General features: G+C 41.1%; 2 protein-coding genes across 5 annotated transcripts; one reads left to right on the top strand and one right to left on the bottom strand.

Annotated features, from left to right (window-relative positions):
* Window positions 1-173: 173 nt before the first annotated feature.
* Window positions 174-15,790, top strand: trim24 (tripartite motif containing 24). 4 transcript variants are annotated; one of them, XM_046378400.1, is made up of 19 exons: window positions 174-308; window positions 5,383-5,501; window positions 5,614-5,761; window positions 6,228-6,360; window positions 6,574-6,690; window positions 6,930-7,044; window positions 7,138-7,284; window positions 7,459-7,573; window positions 8,828-8,979; window positions 9,112-9,357; window positions 9,793-9,915; window positions 10,039-10,186; window positions 10,298-10,355; window positions 10,636-10,762; window positions 10,876-11,177; window positions 13,017-13,128; window positions 13,311-13,385; window positions 13,714-13,875; window positions 13,992-15,790. In XM_046378400.1, coding segments are annotated over exons 1-19 (2,931 nt in total). In that variant the 5' UTR covers window positions 174-307; the 3' UTR covers window positions 14,523-15,790. The 4 variants fall into 4 exon arrangements, with proteins under 4 accessions (XP_046234356.1, XP_046234354.1, XP_046234355.1 ...); XM_046378398.1 differs by lacking the exon at window positions 174-308 and adding an exon at window positions 4,356-5,081 and having other exon boundaries at window positions 6,231-6,360; XM_046378399.1 differs by lacking the exon at window positions 174-308 and adding an exon at window positions 4,357-5,081 and having other exon boundaries at window positions 9,853-9,915.
* On the bottom strand, window positions 1,463-4,084 carry LOC124053343 (aldo-keto reductase family 1 member D1-like). The gene is made up of 9 exons (XM_046378403.1): window positions 3,898-4,084; window positions 3,575-3,742; window positions 3,364-3,480; window positions 3,131-3,208; window positions 2,666-2,788; window positions 2,235-2,344; window positions 1,907-2,072; window positions 1,733-1,815; window positions 1,463-1,644 (listed from the first exon to the last, which is right to left on the bottom strand). The coding sequence occupies exons 1-9, from the start codon at window positions 3,988-3,990 to the stop codon at window positions 1,602-1,604; spliced, it is 981 nt and encodes a 326-aa protein (XP_046234359.1). The 5' UTR covers window positions 3,991-4,084; the 3' UTR covers window positions 1,463-1,601.
* Window positions 15,791-15,816: the final 26 nt, after the last annotated feature.

The raw sequence follows: 15,816 nt of genomic DNA, 5'->3' as shown, positions 1-15,816 counted from the left end.
ACTCCGTATCCATCATGATCCGTGAACAAATCACTTCAATGACAGATCATCACAATCGTGGTGGCGAATCACAATCTCGATTCAAGGTGAATGCATAAAGACAACATATGAACTGATCAATATTTTCCCATCATCCGCAAACAGCGGCCAAGGCGAGGCCGGGGAGTCTTCACCACCACTTCTCTACCTGGGACGGAGGGCAGGGTCGGTCTGAAACGCCATCATTCCCTCTCACAAACGACAACTTCACAACAGTCGAGCCTGCAGTGAAGCCTTGGGCCAGGGAAGATCACGGGATTTGAAAAGAAGTTTGTAAACACACAAAAAAATACTCCGGCTTGACAGTGTTGGCTACGATGTTATGTTACGCAAGCTAACACTGCGATTGCTATGTACCTGGGTAGAGCATGATTTCTTCGTGATGATGCATTTCCAAAGTTCCTGTGGCAGGCTGGTAATGTTCATAAGCTAACGTAATCAGGCTGGCTCGACAGGCTTCCCCAGATAAACTCTAGTCTTCACGTCCAGTTATTCGAGTGCCAGCTACGGTGGAACATAGCAAGGAGGAGGCTAGCAGCAGCAAGTGTGCATTGTTGACTGGTGTCTTCGCTCCGTGCAACAACCCCCATTCATTGAAGCATTTAAGTCAGGGGAAAACTAGCACATAGCTAATTTGGTTGGCTAACATAAGCTTAGCTGGAGCTGCTCGTTGCGCAGCTAACATTGGCGTTAGCCCAGAAAGTCGATGGAGCAGGACACCCCGCCATTGCTCCAATAGGTTAATCGGAATCACTTCGAAAAAAAGCAACACTCGTCTTGCTTTATTTAACCGGACATCACTTTCCGTAAAATCTGACGACGTTTGGTTTGTAGGTATTGTATCCGCATTAGCTAACGTGCTAGCTTTAACTAGCAAGGTTGTGAAGAGCTGTTATGGTGCCTTCATGAAAACTCGGAAACTCCCTACTACTTCCGAGGTCGCAGGTCTTATAAAAGTCAGTGTTTTGCCCGTAAATAGTTGTTTAATTTGCAACCACTTGTATTATGAAACAACTATTATGTGTTGTATCAGTACAATAAATTGGAGTGGGTACATGATATTCCGGCAATAATTAAGAATACATTAAGCAACCAAATGCTAATTTGTGTTTGCATTGCTTTCAATTACCCTTCCTGGTATGAAACTACAAAAATCATAAATCAGTTCTTTACAACAATAATACTATTTTTACTCATGCTAATGTTTCTATACCACTTTACAGTTTTACAATACTGAACCCATCCTAAACACCTGTCTCCGACAGAAAGGCCGTAGGAATCGCAGTTTGTCAAAGAAAGATTGATGTTTTCCAATTGTCGATGAATCAGCCATAAAAACAAATAATTGTTAATACAGAAATGAAATAAGGAGATTCGCTGCTTTAAAAGGACACATTTAATTAACCAATCATGTAGGCTTATATATCAGAAATATTTCATGAAATTTAAAATAAAAAGGGTATCAATTTTATTTTCCAGTTAAGGCACAAAACTGTGAAAGCAACAAAGTGAACAAGCCAAATTATCTGATCAAATTTAAATGTGGTCTTAACATCTGGCGTCTAGTAGTCATCATGAAATGGATACTCTGGATGATCAGACCACCTGTTGAGTCAGTACAGTAAAGAGACATAGTTGTAATTCATTTATTACAGGAATAGAACATCATTCACACAGTATAAACAGCACTCACATGAGAAGTTCCACAAAACGGATATTCTTGTTCAGCCCTTCAATTGCCTTCATCTCATTCTCAGAAAGACAGAAGTCGAATATCTGCAGGTCAGTTGCACATGTGAAAATTAATTTCCTGCTTTTTTCAGTCTATAACAAGCTGCCTGTACAGATGCAAAACAAACAAACAAACCTGAAAGTTCTCCTTTATGCGAACTGGGTTGAAGCTCTTTGGGATGACCACCACTCCTCTCTGCACATTGAACCTCAAGGCCACCTGGGCTGTGGTCTTGTTGTACTTTTTAGCAACTGATACCAGTAGCTCATCTTCCAACAGTGGGGGGCATGTTAGGTTTACCCTGTGGAAATGGATCGTATTCATAAGAAGGAAAATTACATTTTAGTAGTTAACTTTATAAAGGCAAGGTCTTCTCGGTTTAGCTGAGAACACTATGTCCTTCATTTAGTATTATGAGTTACACATTAACTTGATGTGATCAGTGTGTATTGCTCTTTCATACCAGGATGCATCTCTGGATGTGCCCAGGGGGCTGTATCCCACAATGACAATACCCTTCTGCTGGCAGTACTCTATCAGCTTTGGCTGAGTGAAATATGGATGGCATTCAACCTGTGTTTAAAAAAAGTGCAAATAGTGTGTGTTAAGTGTGGAAGATATACAGAATGCTTCCTTGTGAGTCTTGTGTGCTGCAACAGTAACTATTTATAAATCCAGTTTTCTTAAAGGCATCTTTAGAGTTTTGTTAAATAGTTTCTATATTTTCTTAGCATAATAAGTCACTGAATTGTTGCATGTCTTTATTTACGCTATTGATTTCCTTTCAGTGATTCAAGAATTTCCCCTCCAGGGATAAATAAAGGAATTCTGATTCTGACACAGAATTTAATGTTTTCTTATAATTTGCCTTAATTATAATGAACCAGTCTGTACCTGGTTTGACACGGGTTTGTGTTTCAGGCCAGGTTTGTTGAGGATCAACTCCAGTTGTCGCTTGTTGAAGTTGGATACGCCAAGGGATTTCACTAATCCAGCATCTTTGCACGCCTCTAAAGCCTGTCCAAAAAGCAAGAAAAGCAGAAAGCAACACATCAAACTTTGAACTTTAAACAAAATGTCCATTTTATTGGCGCACAGCACAAGTTCCTGCCAGGCGTTAAGTCACTGACCTTTAGCACAAATGGCCACTATTATCTATCCCTTTTTGAATGTAACTGTGATGTATAGGCAGTAGGAAGTCTGAAACTTGTGCGGTTGTGAATGAAAGTTTTTGTTGATTGGGAAGAAAAGGAACAGGGGATTTACATCATTAATTACTTAGTCATAGTCAGTGTTGTCCATAAACAAGATAAAACATAGAATTTTCTAGTCTCTAATTCACAGGTCAATAAGTCTCACCTCCCATGTAGCGCAGAGGTCTGTCTTGTGGTAAATGCACTTGCCATTCTCATCTTTAGGGTAAAATGTATCTCCTGGCTTCAGAAAATAATAATATTCAGTGAGGTGAAATGATTATGGCAGTAAAAGATATGAATATCGACACAGTTTAACAAAGAAAAAATGCAGTTGTAATGCCGTTTTGACAGTTTCAACAGATATCTTTTTTAATGCAACATTAAATACTTGTTCACCCTGAATGCTGTGGGCATTTCGACAATGTAGAGATCAACATAATCCAGCTGTAATGTCTTCAAGGTTTTCTCCAAAGCAGGTCGTACCAATTCTGGAGGATGAAATGTATTCCACAGCTGCAAACAAAAAAGGTATTAGTTGATGGGCAAGTCTAGCAGTCACTTTGGGGTAATAAATTTACTTAAGCAAGTCAAAGCAAACTTTGCACACCTTCCCACAGTAGAAGATGTCCTCTCTTTTCACTGTTCCATCTGCAATTTTCTCCCTTATAGCTTGTCCCACTTCATGTTCGTTGAAATAGACCAAAGCCCCATCAATGTGTCTGTACCCTATTTCAATAGCCACTTTGACCGATTCATATGCAGTTCCTTTAGGGGTCTATCATAAAAAGAAAAATAATAAATAAATAATAATTTCATTAATAATATAACAGACTGAACAATGTAAATGAAAAAACAAATTGTTAATGTGACACGCAGGTCAGTTGTTAGTTTATGTCCTTGTATGCAGTTTGGCTCAGTAATGTATCTTACCGTTTGGGGATCATCATAAGTTCCCAGGCCTATTAAAGGTATGCTGTTTCCATCACAGAGAGGAATGGAGTGACTCTCAGGTGTCAGGTTCATGATCACTAATGTAGGAGTTTTTAAAGCCGAAATGCTTCTGCTGCTGCTGCTGCTTTGTTCAAACACCACGCTAAATACACCATTCAGTCTAGCTGACACCGTTACTGAAGTTTGTCCTATTGCACTTTATGCAAGCTCCTCCCATGCAGAAAAGAGCTGCCTCCCTGCCAAACTGGCCACTAAGTGATAAAAACTTTATCTGACGTATTCACGCCTGGCTTTAATAGATATCAATTTAACATCGAGAGTCTATGCACATAGTTTACTTGACTATTGATTTACCATATCAAATTGCTCTTTTCAAAAATGTAGTTTGGCCTCAATCGGGCGCTGTAGCTTTAAAATACCGCAGTGCCGTCTGGGTAATATGTGGTATGTGTTTTGAGCCAAGAATTCACAGATGGTTGCTTTTCGCATGGACATATGAGCTGCTTAATACTATGCATGTAGCGTAATGTTAATTTACAACTGAGTTAGGACTGTTGTTTTTCACCAGTTTAAATAACAACCACCACAAGCCGGAAATTTTGTTACTTATTGTGTCGAGTATATGTGCAAATAAAACAGGCTACGTTGCTAATTTAGCTCTTAAAACGGAAAAATATATACTTCAACAAAAGCCTTTATCGCTCAGTTTAATAAACGCCTTACCAGTTGAGTGAACTATGTCTTTACTGCCTTAAGGCATAATGTAACGTTATATTTCCTGTCTGGCTTGTTAAGTCAGGAAAATTATAGATTAGCATTATCCTTTGTTACCAAGCGTAACGCTGCATTGATTGGTTGACTGAGAGATCGGGGAAGTAGGAGAACAAAAATGGATGAAAGCGGTAAGAGCACTGACAACGACGACATAGTCATTATCGTGGAAAACGAGGCAGAAAGTTTGCCAGCAGAAGAAGAGAGGCTGAAACAGCAAGGCACTTTCGAGCTCATGGACACTTGTCCCATCTGCAAGTTGAGCTTCCACAACAGAGAGCCCAAACTCCTACCGTGTCTTCACTCTTTCTGCAAGAGGTGTCTCCCTACTCCCTTCAGGAGTGCTGACCCCAGGCGTGACTCACAAGGTCCAGTCGACAACAATAAACCACGTGAGAACAGTGTCTTTTATTTATTAGCCTGAAATGGAGAGGTGATGTGAAGCGTTGTGGCAAGTTATAATTGATGTAACTGTGGCAGCTTGTGATTACAAAGCTCCTCATGCCTGCTGGGCTTGCCAGCACTATTATGGAGTGTGGTAATGGATTGACCGTGATTTTGTGTTCACAAAAATGTGTACCTGAACTGTAATTGAGCCTTCAAAAGCAGCCAAACAAAACTTTAATGATGATATCAATAAAGCGATGTAAGTAGTTGCGAGCTGACCATAGTGGATCTGGTCTCTCGCTCCAGTGGGGGCAATTCGATGTCCAGTATGCAGACAGGAATGCTGGGAGATGGATGTGTTGGACAATTTCTTTGTCAAGGACTCTGCCGAGGTGCCGAGCAGCACTGTGGAGAAAACCAGCCAGGTTGGTTGTCCATGTATTCTGATCTACTCACCTTCCAACGGTTTGTTTTTGTTGTCCTCACTTTCCTGGTGACTTCTTCCTTTCGTTTGTCCTTTATCGCCGTCTTTAATAGGTGTGTATGAGCTGCGATGACAACACGGAGGCCACAGGTTACTGTGTGGAGTGTGTGGAGTTTCTGTGTGTGACATGTATTGAGGCGCATCAAAGGGTCAAGTTCACCAGAGATCACACTATACGCCAGAAGGAGGAGATGTCTCCAGGTAGTGTGTGTTGTACACAGCAGGGAAAACACCAGATGTTCTATAATTACATCCACCTAAGAGTAAAAACTTCAAAGATATATGCTGTACTATTGAATATGCACGCTCCATTCTGAAGCTCCTATAATCTAAACACTGTTAAATGTTGAAATAAGATAATTTTGCAAACAACCCAAGGTGATCTAGACTTGAGGCTGTACAGCACATTGCCTTTGCACCTGTCTTCCAAGAACTGTCATTTCCTGGATATACAGAACACACAGTTAGCAGCTGGGTTGTTCAACGAGTTTAGATGGGTGGGATCCCAGTTAGCATCTGTTCAAAAAAGACGCCAGCAGCCTTTCCTTCTAAAGGAATGTTTTCTGCCTGCCAGCGTTCTGAAATAGTGCAGTCGAACTGCTCTGGCTGGATGTGAGTCGTGATGTTGACTTTATGTTCCTTAAATCCCCCCTTATCTGTATCCCAGAAGCAGTAGGTATTTCCACACAAAAGCCGGTCTTTTGTGACATCCACAAGCAGGAACCGCTGAAGCTGTTTTGCGAGACGTGTGACCGACTCACCTGTCGAGACTGTCAGCTTCTTAAGCACAAGGATCACAAGTAGGCTGACTTTTTTTCCCCCACTGCAATAAAAATAGTATATTGTTCTCTTTATCTTCCATAAACTTGGCTGTAGGTGCATGGTGTAGGTCTGTTTCCAAACAAGAAGAGCTGATGATTAATTTAGGTGGTAGACTAAATGGAAGTGAACCAAAAACAGCTGTCATCAAAATGAGCTTCCAGTTATTAATGCACATATTGTTTTTTGTCCAGCTACCAGTTTTTGGAGGATGCATACAGGAACCACAGGCAGTATCTGGAGAACATGACACAGCAGTTGCAAGAGAAAAGAAAGGTCATCGAGGAGGCATCCAGCTGTATCAACACTGGGTAAAGTTATCTTCTACAGCTGGAACTTGATCAAAGTTTCTATTCTTTCAGATTAAAACATGTTTCTGTGAAATATAATTTGACAAAGTGGTTCACTTGGAGGATTCATGTATATATTTCCAGACTACAGCAATGGTTTTAGGAAATGTAATTCCATGGAGGATCATCTGCATTTTGAAAGTGATGCTGGATTTGTGTGAGGCATGATATTAAAATTCATGTCCTGGCATTTCTCTTAGACTCCAGCAAGTTGATGAAAACCGGAAGTCTGTAACAAATGAAATAAAGAAGTCCATCTGCAACTTGATTATGGAGATTAACAGGAAGGGAAAGATTCTGGTTAATCACCTTGAGGTTTGTTAAATCTGCACAGTTAAATGACATTTAGTCAATTTTGACATTTGGAATTGGTTACTCTGACAGTTTATGGACACGTTTCCCCCCTAGGCTCTGACTAAGGACCATGAGATCAGTTTGAAAAAGCAGCAAGATGACGTAAACTCTCTGACCAGGCAACTGGACCATGTCATCAGCTTCACAAAATGGGCCACAGCCAGCCATAGTGGAACAGCCCTCCTTTACTGCAAGAGACTGGTTAGTGATTATTTCACCATCTAGCTGTTCAGAATCAGAATTCCTTTATTAATCCCTGGAGGGATTAATAAAGCGTGTACTTTATGCATTGCTGTGGAAAATAAAAATATGATAAACTCCTACAATACTTTCATGACCTCAGTGACTCCTTTGAAATTTCCTTTTGTCTCCCAGATCCTTTTTCAGATCCATTACCTGATGAGAGCAAGCTGTAATCCCTCTATCATCCCTCAGAGTACTGTTCGCTTTCAGTGTCGCTCTGGTTTTTGGGCCACAAATGTAGATCTTGGTAAGACCTACAACTTACAGGCAGTTATGGATACTGCTGACTGGTTGTAGAATAGCACATGTGTCTTACTGATCTGTAGAAGTAGTCTTCTTAGAAATGCATCATCTGCTGAAATAACTGCAAACTACACATTTTCTGTTAGTTGTTACTTTTCTAGTTTATGCTTATGTCATTGCCACTATTTCCCCACTGTAAATATATTTTTTTTAAATGCTAAGTTAGTGATGATCTTTAAATGATAAAAATAAATGCATCAGCAGTTAGATCGCTCACAGTCATGAGGGAGGTATAGGCCACTGCTGGACTGTTTTGTCGACATCATCCTTTACTTTTATTTTATCTCACTTTGCTGGTGTGATCTTGAATCAAGAGATGTTGTTTTTGCTTCTCTGTCTTAAGTAACGTTTAAATAATCTTATGTCTTCAGTTTACATGATCGTCTCCTCTCCTTTCTCTTCTTTGCTGTTTGGATTCACCTGTGTGTGTGTGCTTCTTTTCTGGTAGATCCTTAAACAGGAATATCAGGTTTATCAGAGGCTGAAAACACCCATGTGATCTGTTCAGGTCACAGAAAAAAACAAAACTACTAGAGCAGTAGTACTCTTTGTTCTTGGCTTGCAGATGATAAAATTACCTTAGTTTCTTTAAAACAAGACATCAAACTTTTCAGTTGTTACAGTTGTGTGCAAGTACTTTCTTTAACTGTTGTTTGGGCTTTGGGAAGGCCAAGTTTGCGAACAATAGTGTAACAATTGCTACATCTCTTAACCACCAAGATCAGTTTTTCCATGAAACAGGACTGTGGTCAGTATGTTGAAAGGTTTAGGATACTCAGATTTTGTCTCATAAGACTGGATCCTCCCTTTCCTCAAATCTCCGATCTTTTAGCAGAAGTAGTCACATTTCTTTATTGCAGCAATTCCTCCACTGTGGTTTACCACAACTTAAGTCTCCTCCAGCCACCTGATGTTGAAGCAGCAGCTGGTGTAATGGCTAAGCCTTTTTTGTAGAAATAGTTTCACAGCTCATCTCACTGTTACTATTGGATCTTCCCATAGACAAGAATTACATTCTCTTGGTCAGCAAGAAAACAAGAATGACTTTCTTTTTGTTTGTTTCTTTCTGGTTGGTTTTTAAAAGCTTGCCTATGTTAAAACGTGTCAAAAGTGTCATTGTATGTCTTGTAATTTCCCCTCTCAACCAGAGAAGTGGGGAACAATTCATAATTTGTTTCTTAATTGTTATTTTCTCCAGGTTCTCTGGTTGTAGAAAGGGGCCCAGGCCGGCCACCCAACGCCAACCACCAGTCAGGTCCGAGAGCAGAGGCACCCACTGGAGGCCTCTCAGCTTCAGCAGCTTCAGCAGCTCAGCAGCGACAGAGCACGTTGGCTCAGCTCCAGATGCAGGTAAGATTTTCATCAGTCGGTAGTTTTGGTAGTTTTACATGTTGTTTTGAGATGGGGACGTGTAGAAAAAAAAGGTGCTGTCTGCTACCTTATGACCATATTGAATACAATGTGTTTATTTCTCTCTCAAAGGTGGACAAACTTTCCCAGCAGCCCCACAGGCAGCCCCCTCCTAATCACTGGTCCTGGTACCAAAATGTCAGGCTCCCGGGACCCCCTGGCCCTCCACCCCCAACCAGACCCATCCATGGTGGGTCCTCCCCCTCCCAAGTCCCCCCCAACTTGATCCAGCCGGGGCGCAGATACGGAAACTCTCAACCCAACACTAGAAGCCCCACATCGTCCATGCTACACAGCACAGGCTTCCCACCTGCTCAGGTGAGTAATTGCAGATAGAGAGATAAGGTGTGTGTGTGTGTGTGTGTGTGTGTGTGTGTGTGTGGAATGTTCTGTATCCCAGAAACAAGCTGCTTGTCACAGGGAAAGTGGTGCTTAACAGAGATTCACATACCAGAAATAGAAGTTCACAGCACTGTTACTGTCTTCAGTGCAATTTATTGTTTTAATCACATGAGGCTTTATTGACATGATTATTTTATGCCTCAGAAAGTAGAGTGAAACACGCTGTTTTATCAAGTACATTATGTTGTATCCTTTTTGCTTCTTGATAGATTGTTTGCACCAACTTCTTGTTCTCAAGAAGACCAGATTTCTTACCCAGAAATAAAAGATGACATGTTCTTTCCTACTAAACTGACTTTTTTTTTAGACACCTGAACTATTCTTTCAACTTGGATTTTTCCCTACATCTAGTCTCTGAGAGATCTGATCCATAGCTCCAGCTTTCCTCCTAAACCCATGGATGTGTTGCAGGGTGTGTCCCGCTACCCACAGCCTCTGTCCGCCGGAGCAGCCACACAGACGTCTCTGCATCAGGTTGGTAGGAGGCAGCAAGGTTTTTAGTCTCGCATGGGTTGGATTCCAGAGAGAGAAAGTGCTTGTTTTGTGGAACTTTTATGAAGCATTAATTAAAGCCTTTTTGTGTTTTGTTGCCTAAAGCGGGGCCTGACGGAGTCCTCCTTCCTGAAGAGGAGTGAGCCTGGTGGGTCTGTGCCCTCCATCACCATCTCGATCCCCAAACCCAGCTTTGCACCAAGTGTAGCTCCAGCAACTGCAGACAAAACAAGCACGCTTAATCAGAAAACAGGTAATTATCACTTCTCTGATGCTCTGGTGAAGCAGCAACGCTGAAGATCCTATCCTATGTGATCATTAATATTAAATTAAGCTTTTCATCATCACTTCTTTTCTTCTTAAGTTCAAGCAAGGCAGAACTCTCCGATAGCCAAGCCGTCTTCTTCAGACAGAAGCACGGGGTAAGAGTCTAAAATCTATCCTCAGTTCCTCCTCTCTTTAGTTCATTTTTATGGTTCAGTACTGAGTGTTTGTTGCTGTTTATCGGAGACTTCAACCAACTGGGCTGTCAAACTAAGAATTTTTGGGACTTAATGCTATGGAAAAGTTTACTTTGTCACTAAGATGCAACACGTGACATTCAAATGATTCAGAGGATAAACTTTATCTCCGTCTTTTTTTGGAACAGTATCATGGTCACAGTCTTCTCTCCGTCTCTTTCTGACAATCTCTTTGTTGAAGGACGACTTTTTGGAAGCCGACTTTTGAGACTCCGTCTGCCCCCTCAGCCAAGCGACGAAGAAGGTCGTCCCCTGGGCCCGTCATCGTCATCAAGGATGAACCAGAGGACGAGGATGAAGTTCGTTTTGTAAGATAATTAATTGAGTTGCTCAGAATATCAGCTGTAGCATTTTGTTTCAGAATGTAGCATGTAGGCGGTAAGGAGTTATGTTGTCACTTGCAAGTCTTTTTTGCCTGCAGGTGCAGTCCAGTGCTGGCTCCAGCCTGCCCGACAGCAGCACAGGGGCCCAGTCGAAGCCACGGCAGCAGCTGAAGGTGCCGGCCCCAGCACCGGTGCCTGGATCGGAGTCCAAAGCTGGGAATGAGCAGCGTCCTCAGTCTGCAGGACAGCCGGAGTCTGAAAAGAGAGCGGAGCCGGAGGAAGATCCCAATGAGGACTGGTGCGCCGTATGTCAGAACGGAGGGGAGCTGCTCTGTTGTGACAAGTGCCCCAAAGTTTTTCATCTGGCCTGCCACATCCCCACTCTGAATGAGTCTCCCAGGTGAGAGACAGATGGTCTCTCAATTCTATGGCTGCACAATTAAACGATGTTGAACACATGAATAAATTTGGAGCTATTATTGCTGCCCTGAAGACTACATCTAAAGTTTATCTTTAAAAATGATTCTTATGGTTTTTGCTCACAACCTCAGTGTATGTCGCCACAACTAAAATATTAATTCTTAGCATATCAACATCAGCATCATATTTTCTGATATGAAATGTTTGATTGCGAGAAGAAGCTATATGTTGTTATGATTATTAAAACAAGTGAAAAAGAACTGAAGTGGAAAAAGAAATATCTTCTTAGACAAAAAGTCAAGCAAATATGTGCCTTGATTTTTAGCTTTCAGTTTTTGCTGTGACCTGGTGTGCCAGTGCAGGAAAATCTCTGCAGACTCCAGTAAACGTTGAAAAACAGAGATCTGAGAATAGATTGGATTTGTGTGAACATCTTTGGCAAGATCTTAAATTTGATAGATGTTCATTTATATTTAAAAGTCCTGCACTGCAGGTTTAAGTCAATAAAAAGTTTAATAAAATGTCTTTATTGTTCTACATCGCTGTACAGATAAGTCTTTAAATTATATTCTATTGCAGCTGCAATATTAGCCTGTGTTGATAAAAGATATATTGAATTGGTTTATACTGAGTGGTGGTTCATCTGAAAATGACTGCAAATGACTTAGGGGATAATTAATTAATTAATCCAGAGAGGTTGATGGGACTTTTGCTTGTGCTGCTGTTGTATTGTAGCCATGGTAACTTATGCTGCACGCATTGACATAACAGATCAAAACGTATAAAAGCGCCTCCTATTGGGAAATCAGTTCTCTGATAAATGGCATTGTTGTTCATAGAGGAGCTCGGTGCTCAGATGATGAGAGGTGTACTGCTGTGTAGGAGGGGCCCCCTTCTGTCCTCTTCACTTAATTTTTCATTCATTATGCTTTTGTGCCCTGAGGTTGCAGTTGAAAGAATAAAGCTGAAACTGTCACAGGCGAGAATACATGTAAACAAGCAGCACATTAATTTAACGGAATGCACAAATGTATTTACAATCAGATGTAGTGATAGCAGTGATATTTTAAGCCCATTTACTTCATTCATAGCAAATGGGCTTAAAATTCGTTTTGGGTGTTTTTTTTGGGGTTTTTTTTGTTTTGTTTTGTTTTTATTACCAGCTGTCCTTCCTTCAACTCGCAGCTACGACTGTGTTGATTATGGGTTTAACTTCGTTGTATTGTCTGCATTATATTTTCCTCACAGTTGGTAAAATAAGTTGCTCTGCTGCCAGTAGACTTGTTCATGTTTGCAATTTGTGATGCGCTGCAAACAGCGCCCCCTTTTGTGAGAACACACTCAAGCCTACAGTCAGAAACCCTGGGTTGACTTGTCAAACTGGTCCACAGGAGGGCCGGTGTGGCTGCAGGTTTTCTTTCCAACCTAGTAGCAGCACACCAGACTTGACTCATTTAATCAACTGATCTCCGTCTTCAGACAGTTGATTGGTCAAACGGTGTGCTCTTGGTTGGTTGGCACAAAAACCTGCAGCCACACCGGCCCTCCTGTGGACCGGTTTGACATGTCTGCCTCAAGGTGATAACCAGCTTTATGTGCCTGCTTAGTGCACCCATGATTGTCAGGCCTCATTATTTAAAAATGTGTTGAACATCATGCTTAATGATAATGTGTAATATACAGTGTGCACTCATTTAACACAGCGTTCACATTTCCCGTGGGCTAAGCTAAGACTGGTCTGCGCAGACACGCCTGTGCACATGATCATATTCAGCAAGTGCATGCGTCATAACATCTTTCTTGTCATGTCTCTCTGCAGCGGCGAGTGGTTCTGTTCGTTCTGCCGAGACCTCGACTGTCCTGAGATGGAGTACGACTGCGACAGAAAAGATGACTCCGTCTCTGAAGGATTCACACCTGCTGATAGAAGGGTGTGTTCACTCAGCTGTTAGTCACATTCCTGTGCGTGATAGTCGAACTTCTGTTTTAAAGTTTCCCAATTGATTTCCAAAGTTGTTGTCATCAAACAAGTTTAATCTCTTGAATAAGGTTAAAATATCTATATTTGATTGGTTAAAAGTCTTATCTTATGTTTCCTTTTCTCCCTGTGCAGAGGTGTGAGAGACTGCTACTGCGTCTCTTCTGCAATGACTTCAGTACCGACTTCCAGCAGCCTGCATCTCCATCAGTAAGTTAATGTATTTATCAGTAAAATATTTAAAAAACCCTCCATTACTAAAGAAGTACAACTGTTTTGCTGATAGGTACTTGTTTTTCTGCAAACAAGGGGGTGTGTATGGATAAAAATGAAATGGACTTAAAGTCAGGACATTAGTTATTGTGATGTATATGACTAAAAAAAAACAAAACAAACACAACAAAACACAGGCTACTTTATTCTTTATCGTTGGGAGACGGGAATATGAAAGATGTATTTGAGCTTGACTCTTTAATAAACGCTTGATTCTGATGACTTGTTTAAGATGCTCAACTTTGACTGTTTTCTTCCAATGTAGGAGACACGAAGGTACAAAGAGCTGATCAAAACCCCGATGGATTTGTCAATAGTGAAGAGGAAACTGGAGTCAAAGTCAAAGGAAAGTGAATGTTACAGTGGCCCAGAGGGGTTTGTTGCTGACATCAGGCTCATATTTTTCAACTGTGCAAAGTACTACAAGGTAAATTCTCTGTTTCCATCTGGGAATGTAACCAGTTATCTGAAAAAAACGGAATGATTGTAAAATGCCGCCTTGAACGTCATTTTCTCTATTATTTCTGTGCACCGACTGTGCAGGCCACCTCAGAAGTGGGAAGTGCGGGATTGTACTTGGAGGACTATTTTGAAGAGCAGCTGAAACAAGTCTATCCTGAACGGGTCTTCCCTGGAGGGAGAGAGGAACAGATGATCCCGCCTTTGGAGGACGAGATAGATGAAGAAGAAGAGGAGATGATAGAGGAAGGGAGCATGGCTCCCCTTGAAGATGACAAACCACAAAGCCCTGGGGGAAAAGGCATCCCCCCTTTAGAAGACTTGCATGCTTTGGACGAAAAGGAAAAAACAGAGAAGGGGATCGATGTAAGCGATAAGGGGCCAGACAAAAAATTGGAAACCTCTGAAGGCCGCAGGCCTCCTGCAGAGGAAGTACAGCAGCAAGAGAAAACTCATGCACAAGAGGTGAAAAGCTCTGCCGCTGCTCATAGTGAAACAAAAGATGAAGACGCTCCCCGCTCCCCAAAAGGAAAGAACCCTCAGAATGTAGATCCACCTGAAACCCAGGAGAAGGAACCAGCTCCTGCAGACACAGCCAAAGAGGAGAAAGGATAGATGGATTACATCAGAGAGAATCTGTAGGAAAGATGGATGTTCTCAGTCTTCCACAGAAGTGGCCCCAGTGGGGACCTACATTTGCTGCAGTCAGACAATGTTTTAATGTTTTTGTATATTTGCAATAGGGAAAAAATGGTACTGCTCTACTAAACAGACTTATTTAGTAGTATCCATCCTATAGATGCACAATGAAAGGAAGCAAATAAAGCTTCTTTTTTGTTTTTGCTGGAGAGGTTACAATTTTAATGTAACGTAGAAGGTTGTTTCCTGCGAAAAGCCCTTAAAGCCTCCTCATTGTCGATAGGATCGCGTGTTACCTTGCTACAAGTTACTTACACATAACAAGGCCATGAACTGAAGGCACAAATGCTGCAATCGTAATAAGAAAAAAAAAAAAAGATTTTGGATCAGCAATGCATGTAAGATGTTTTAGTGTAGATAATAATGCCTTCATTTTGTGTTTATAGACTTGCACTTGTGTACTGGCCATTTGGCTGATAAACAAATTGTTTTATTGTCATAGTATTATTATTTTTTTATTAGTCCTTGCATATGTATGCAACAGATGGGGCCGCTGTATGAACTGCAGTTTCTGTACAGAAAGAAGTGCCATATCTATCAGTGCTAATGAGTTAAACAGCCTGGTATTTGAAAATTGTGCTGCTTGGTGAAATGCCACCATCACGGTTTCATTTTTCGTGTTGCCAGTTTGAGGCCTCTCATCCCCCCCAAATCCCAACAATGTTTTATCATGCAGCCGCCTTGATGGTTCTTATCAGGAGAACAATTCTTCAAACTTCACTGCTATCAGTCATAGATAATTCAGAGACGCGTTCATCACTTTCTCATCATCAGCCTCTGACAACAGCGTGTTTTCCCAAATCGTGTCCTTGCCCTCCTGCTGCATGAGTACTTTTGCATAAGAATAGGCCTAATCCTTGTCATTTATTCAGTTTCATTCACTGAAAGTAGTGAAAAAAAGCATGTAGTTATGCACAATTCAGTTTAAAGACAACATTTTTTGGCAGAGGCTTCGGTTAACTAAACTCTCCTGTTTGGACGTCTACTCACTGGTGGTAAAAAGAATCTAATTCAGCTTCAGTATGTAAGTCAGCCCAGCTGTTTTTGTCCAACATAATATTTTTAATTATTTATTGTGTATACACAGAACCTGTAAATAAATTCTACAATGTTGAACAACAAAAAGAAATACCTGCATTTACAATATTTGTAATAAAAAGGGTTACAAGTAGATCTGACCTGTGCTTTTGCTGCCACTGTTGTCATTTAC

Source organism: Scatophagus argus, chromosome 22 (assembly GCF_020382885.2).
Source record: "Scatophagus argus isolate fScaArg1 chromosome 22, fScaArg1.pri, whole genome shotgun sequence".
NCBI lineage: Eukaryota > Metazoa > Chordata > Actinopteri > Scatophagidae > Scatophagus > Scatophagus argus.
The sequence above is the reverse complement of the archived record's forward strand: the minus strand, read 5'-3'. Positions and strand labels throughout refer to the sequence as shown.

Coding starts and splice junctions, on each gene's coding strand:
- trim24 (XM_046378397.1), top strand. CDS start 4,808: ATGGATGAAAGCGGTAAGAGCACTGACAACGACGACATAGTCATTATC. Junction 7,045..7,137: donor TTCTGGTTAATCACCTTGAG/GTTTGTTAAATC, acceptor TTTCCCCCCTAG/GCTCTGACTAAGGACCATGA. Junction 9,358..9,792: donor CAGGCTTCCCACCTGCTCAG/GTGAGTAATTGC, acceptor CCCTACATCTAG/TCTCTGAGAGATCTGATCCA.
- LOC124053343 (XM_046378403.1), bottom strand. CDS start 3,990: ATGAACCTGACACCTGAGAGTCACTCCATTCCTCTCTGTGATGGAAAC. Junction 3,209..3,363: donor AAATGCCCACAGCATTCAGG/GTGAACAAGTAT, acceptor TATTTTCTGAAG/CCAGGAGATACATTTTACCC. Junction 2,789..3,130: donor ACCTCTGCGCTACATGGGAG/GTGAGACTTATT, acceptor CTTTTTGGACAG/GCTTTAGAGGCGTGCAAAGA.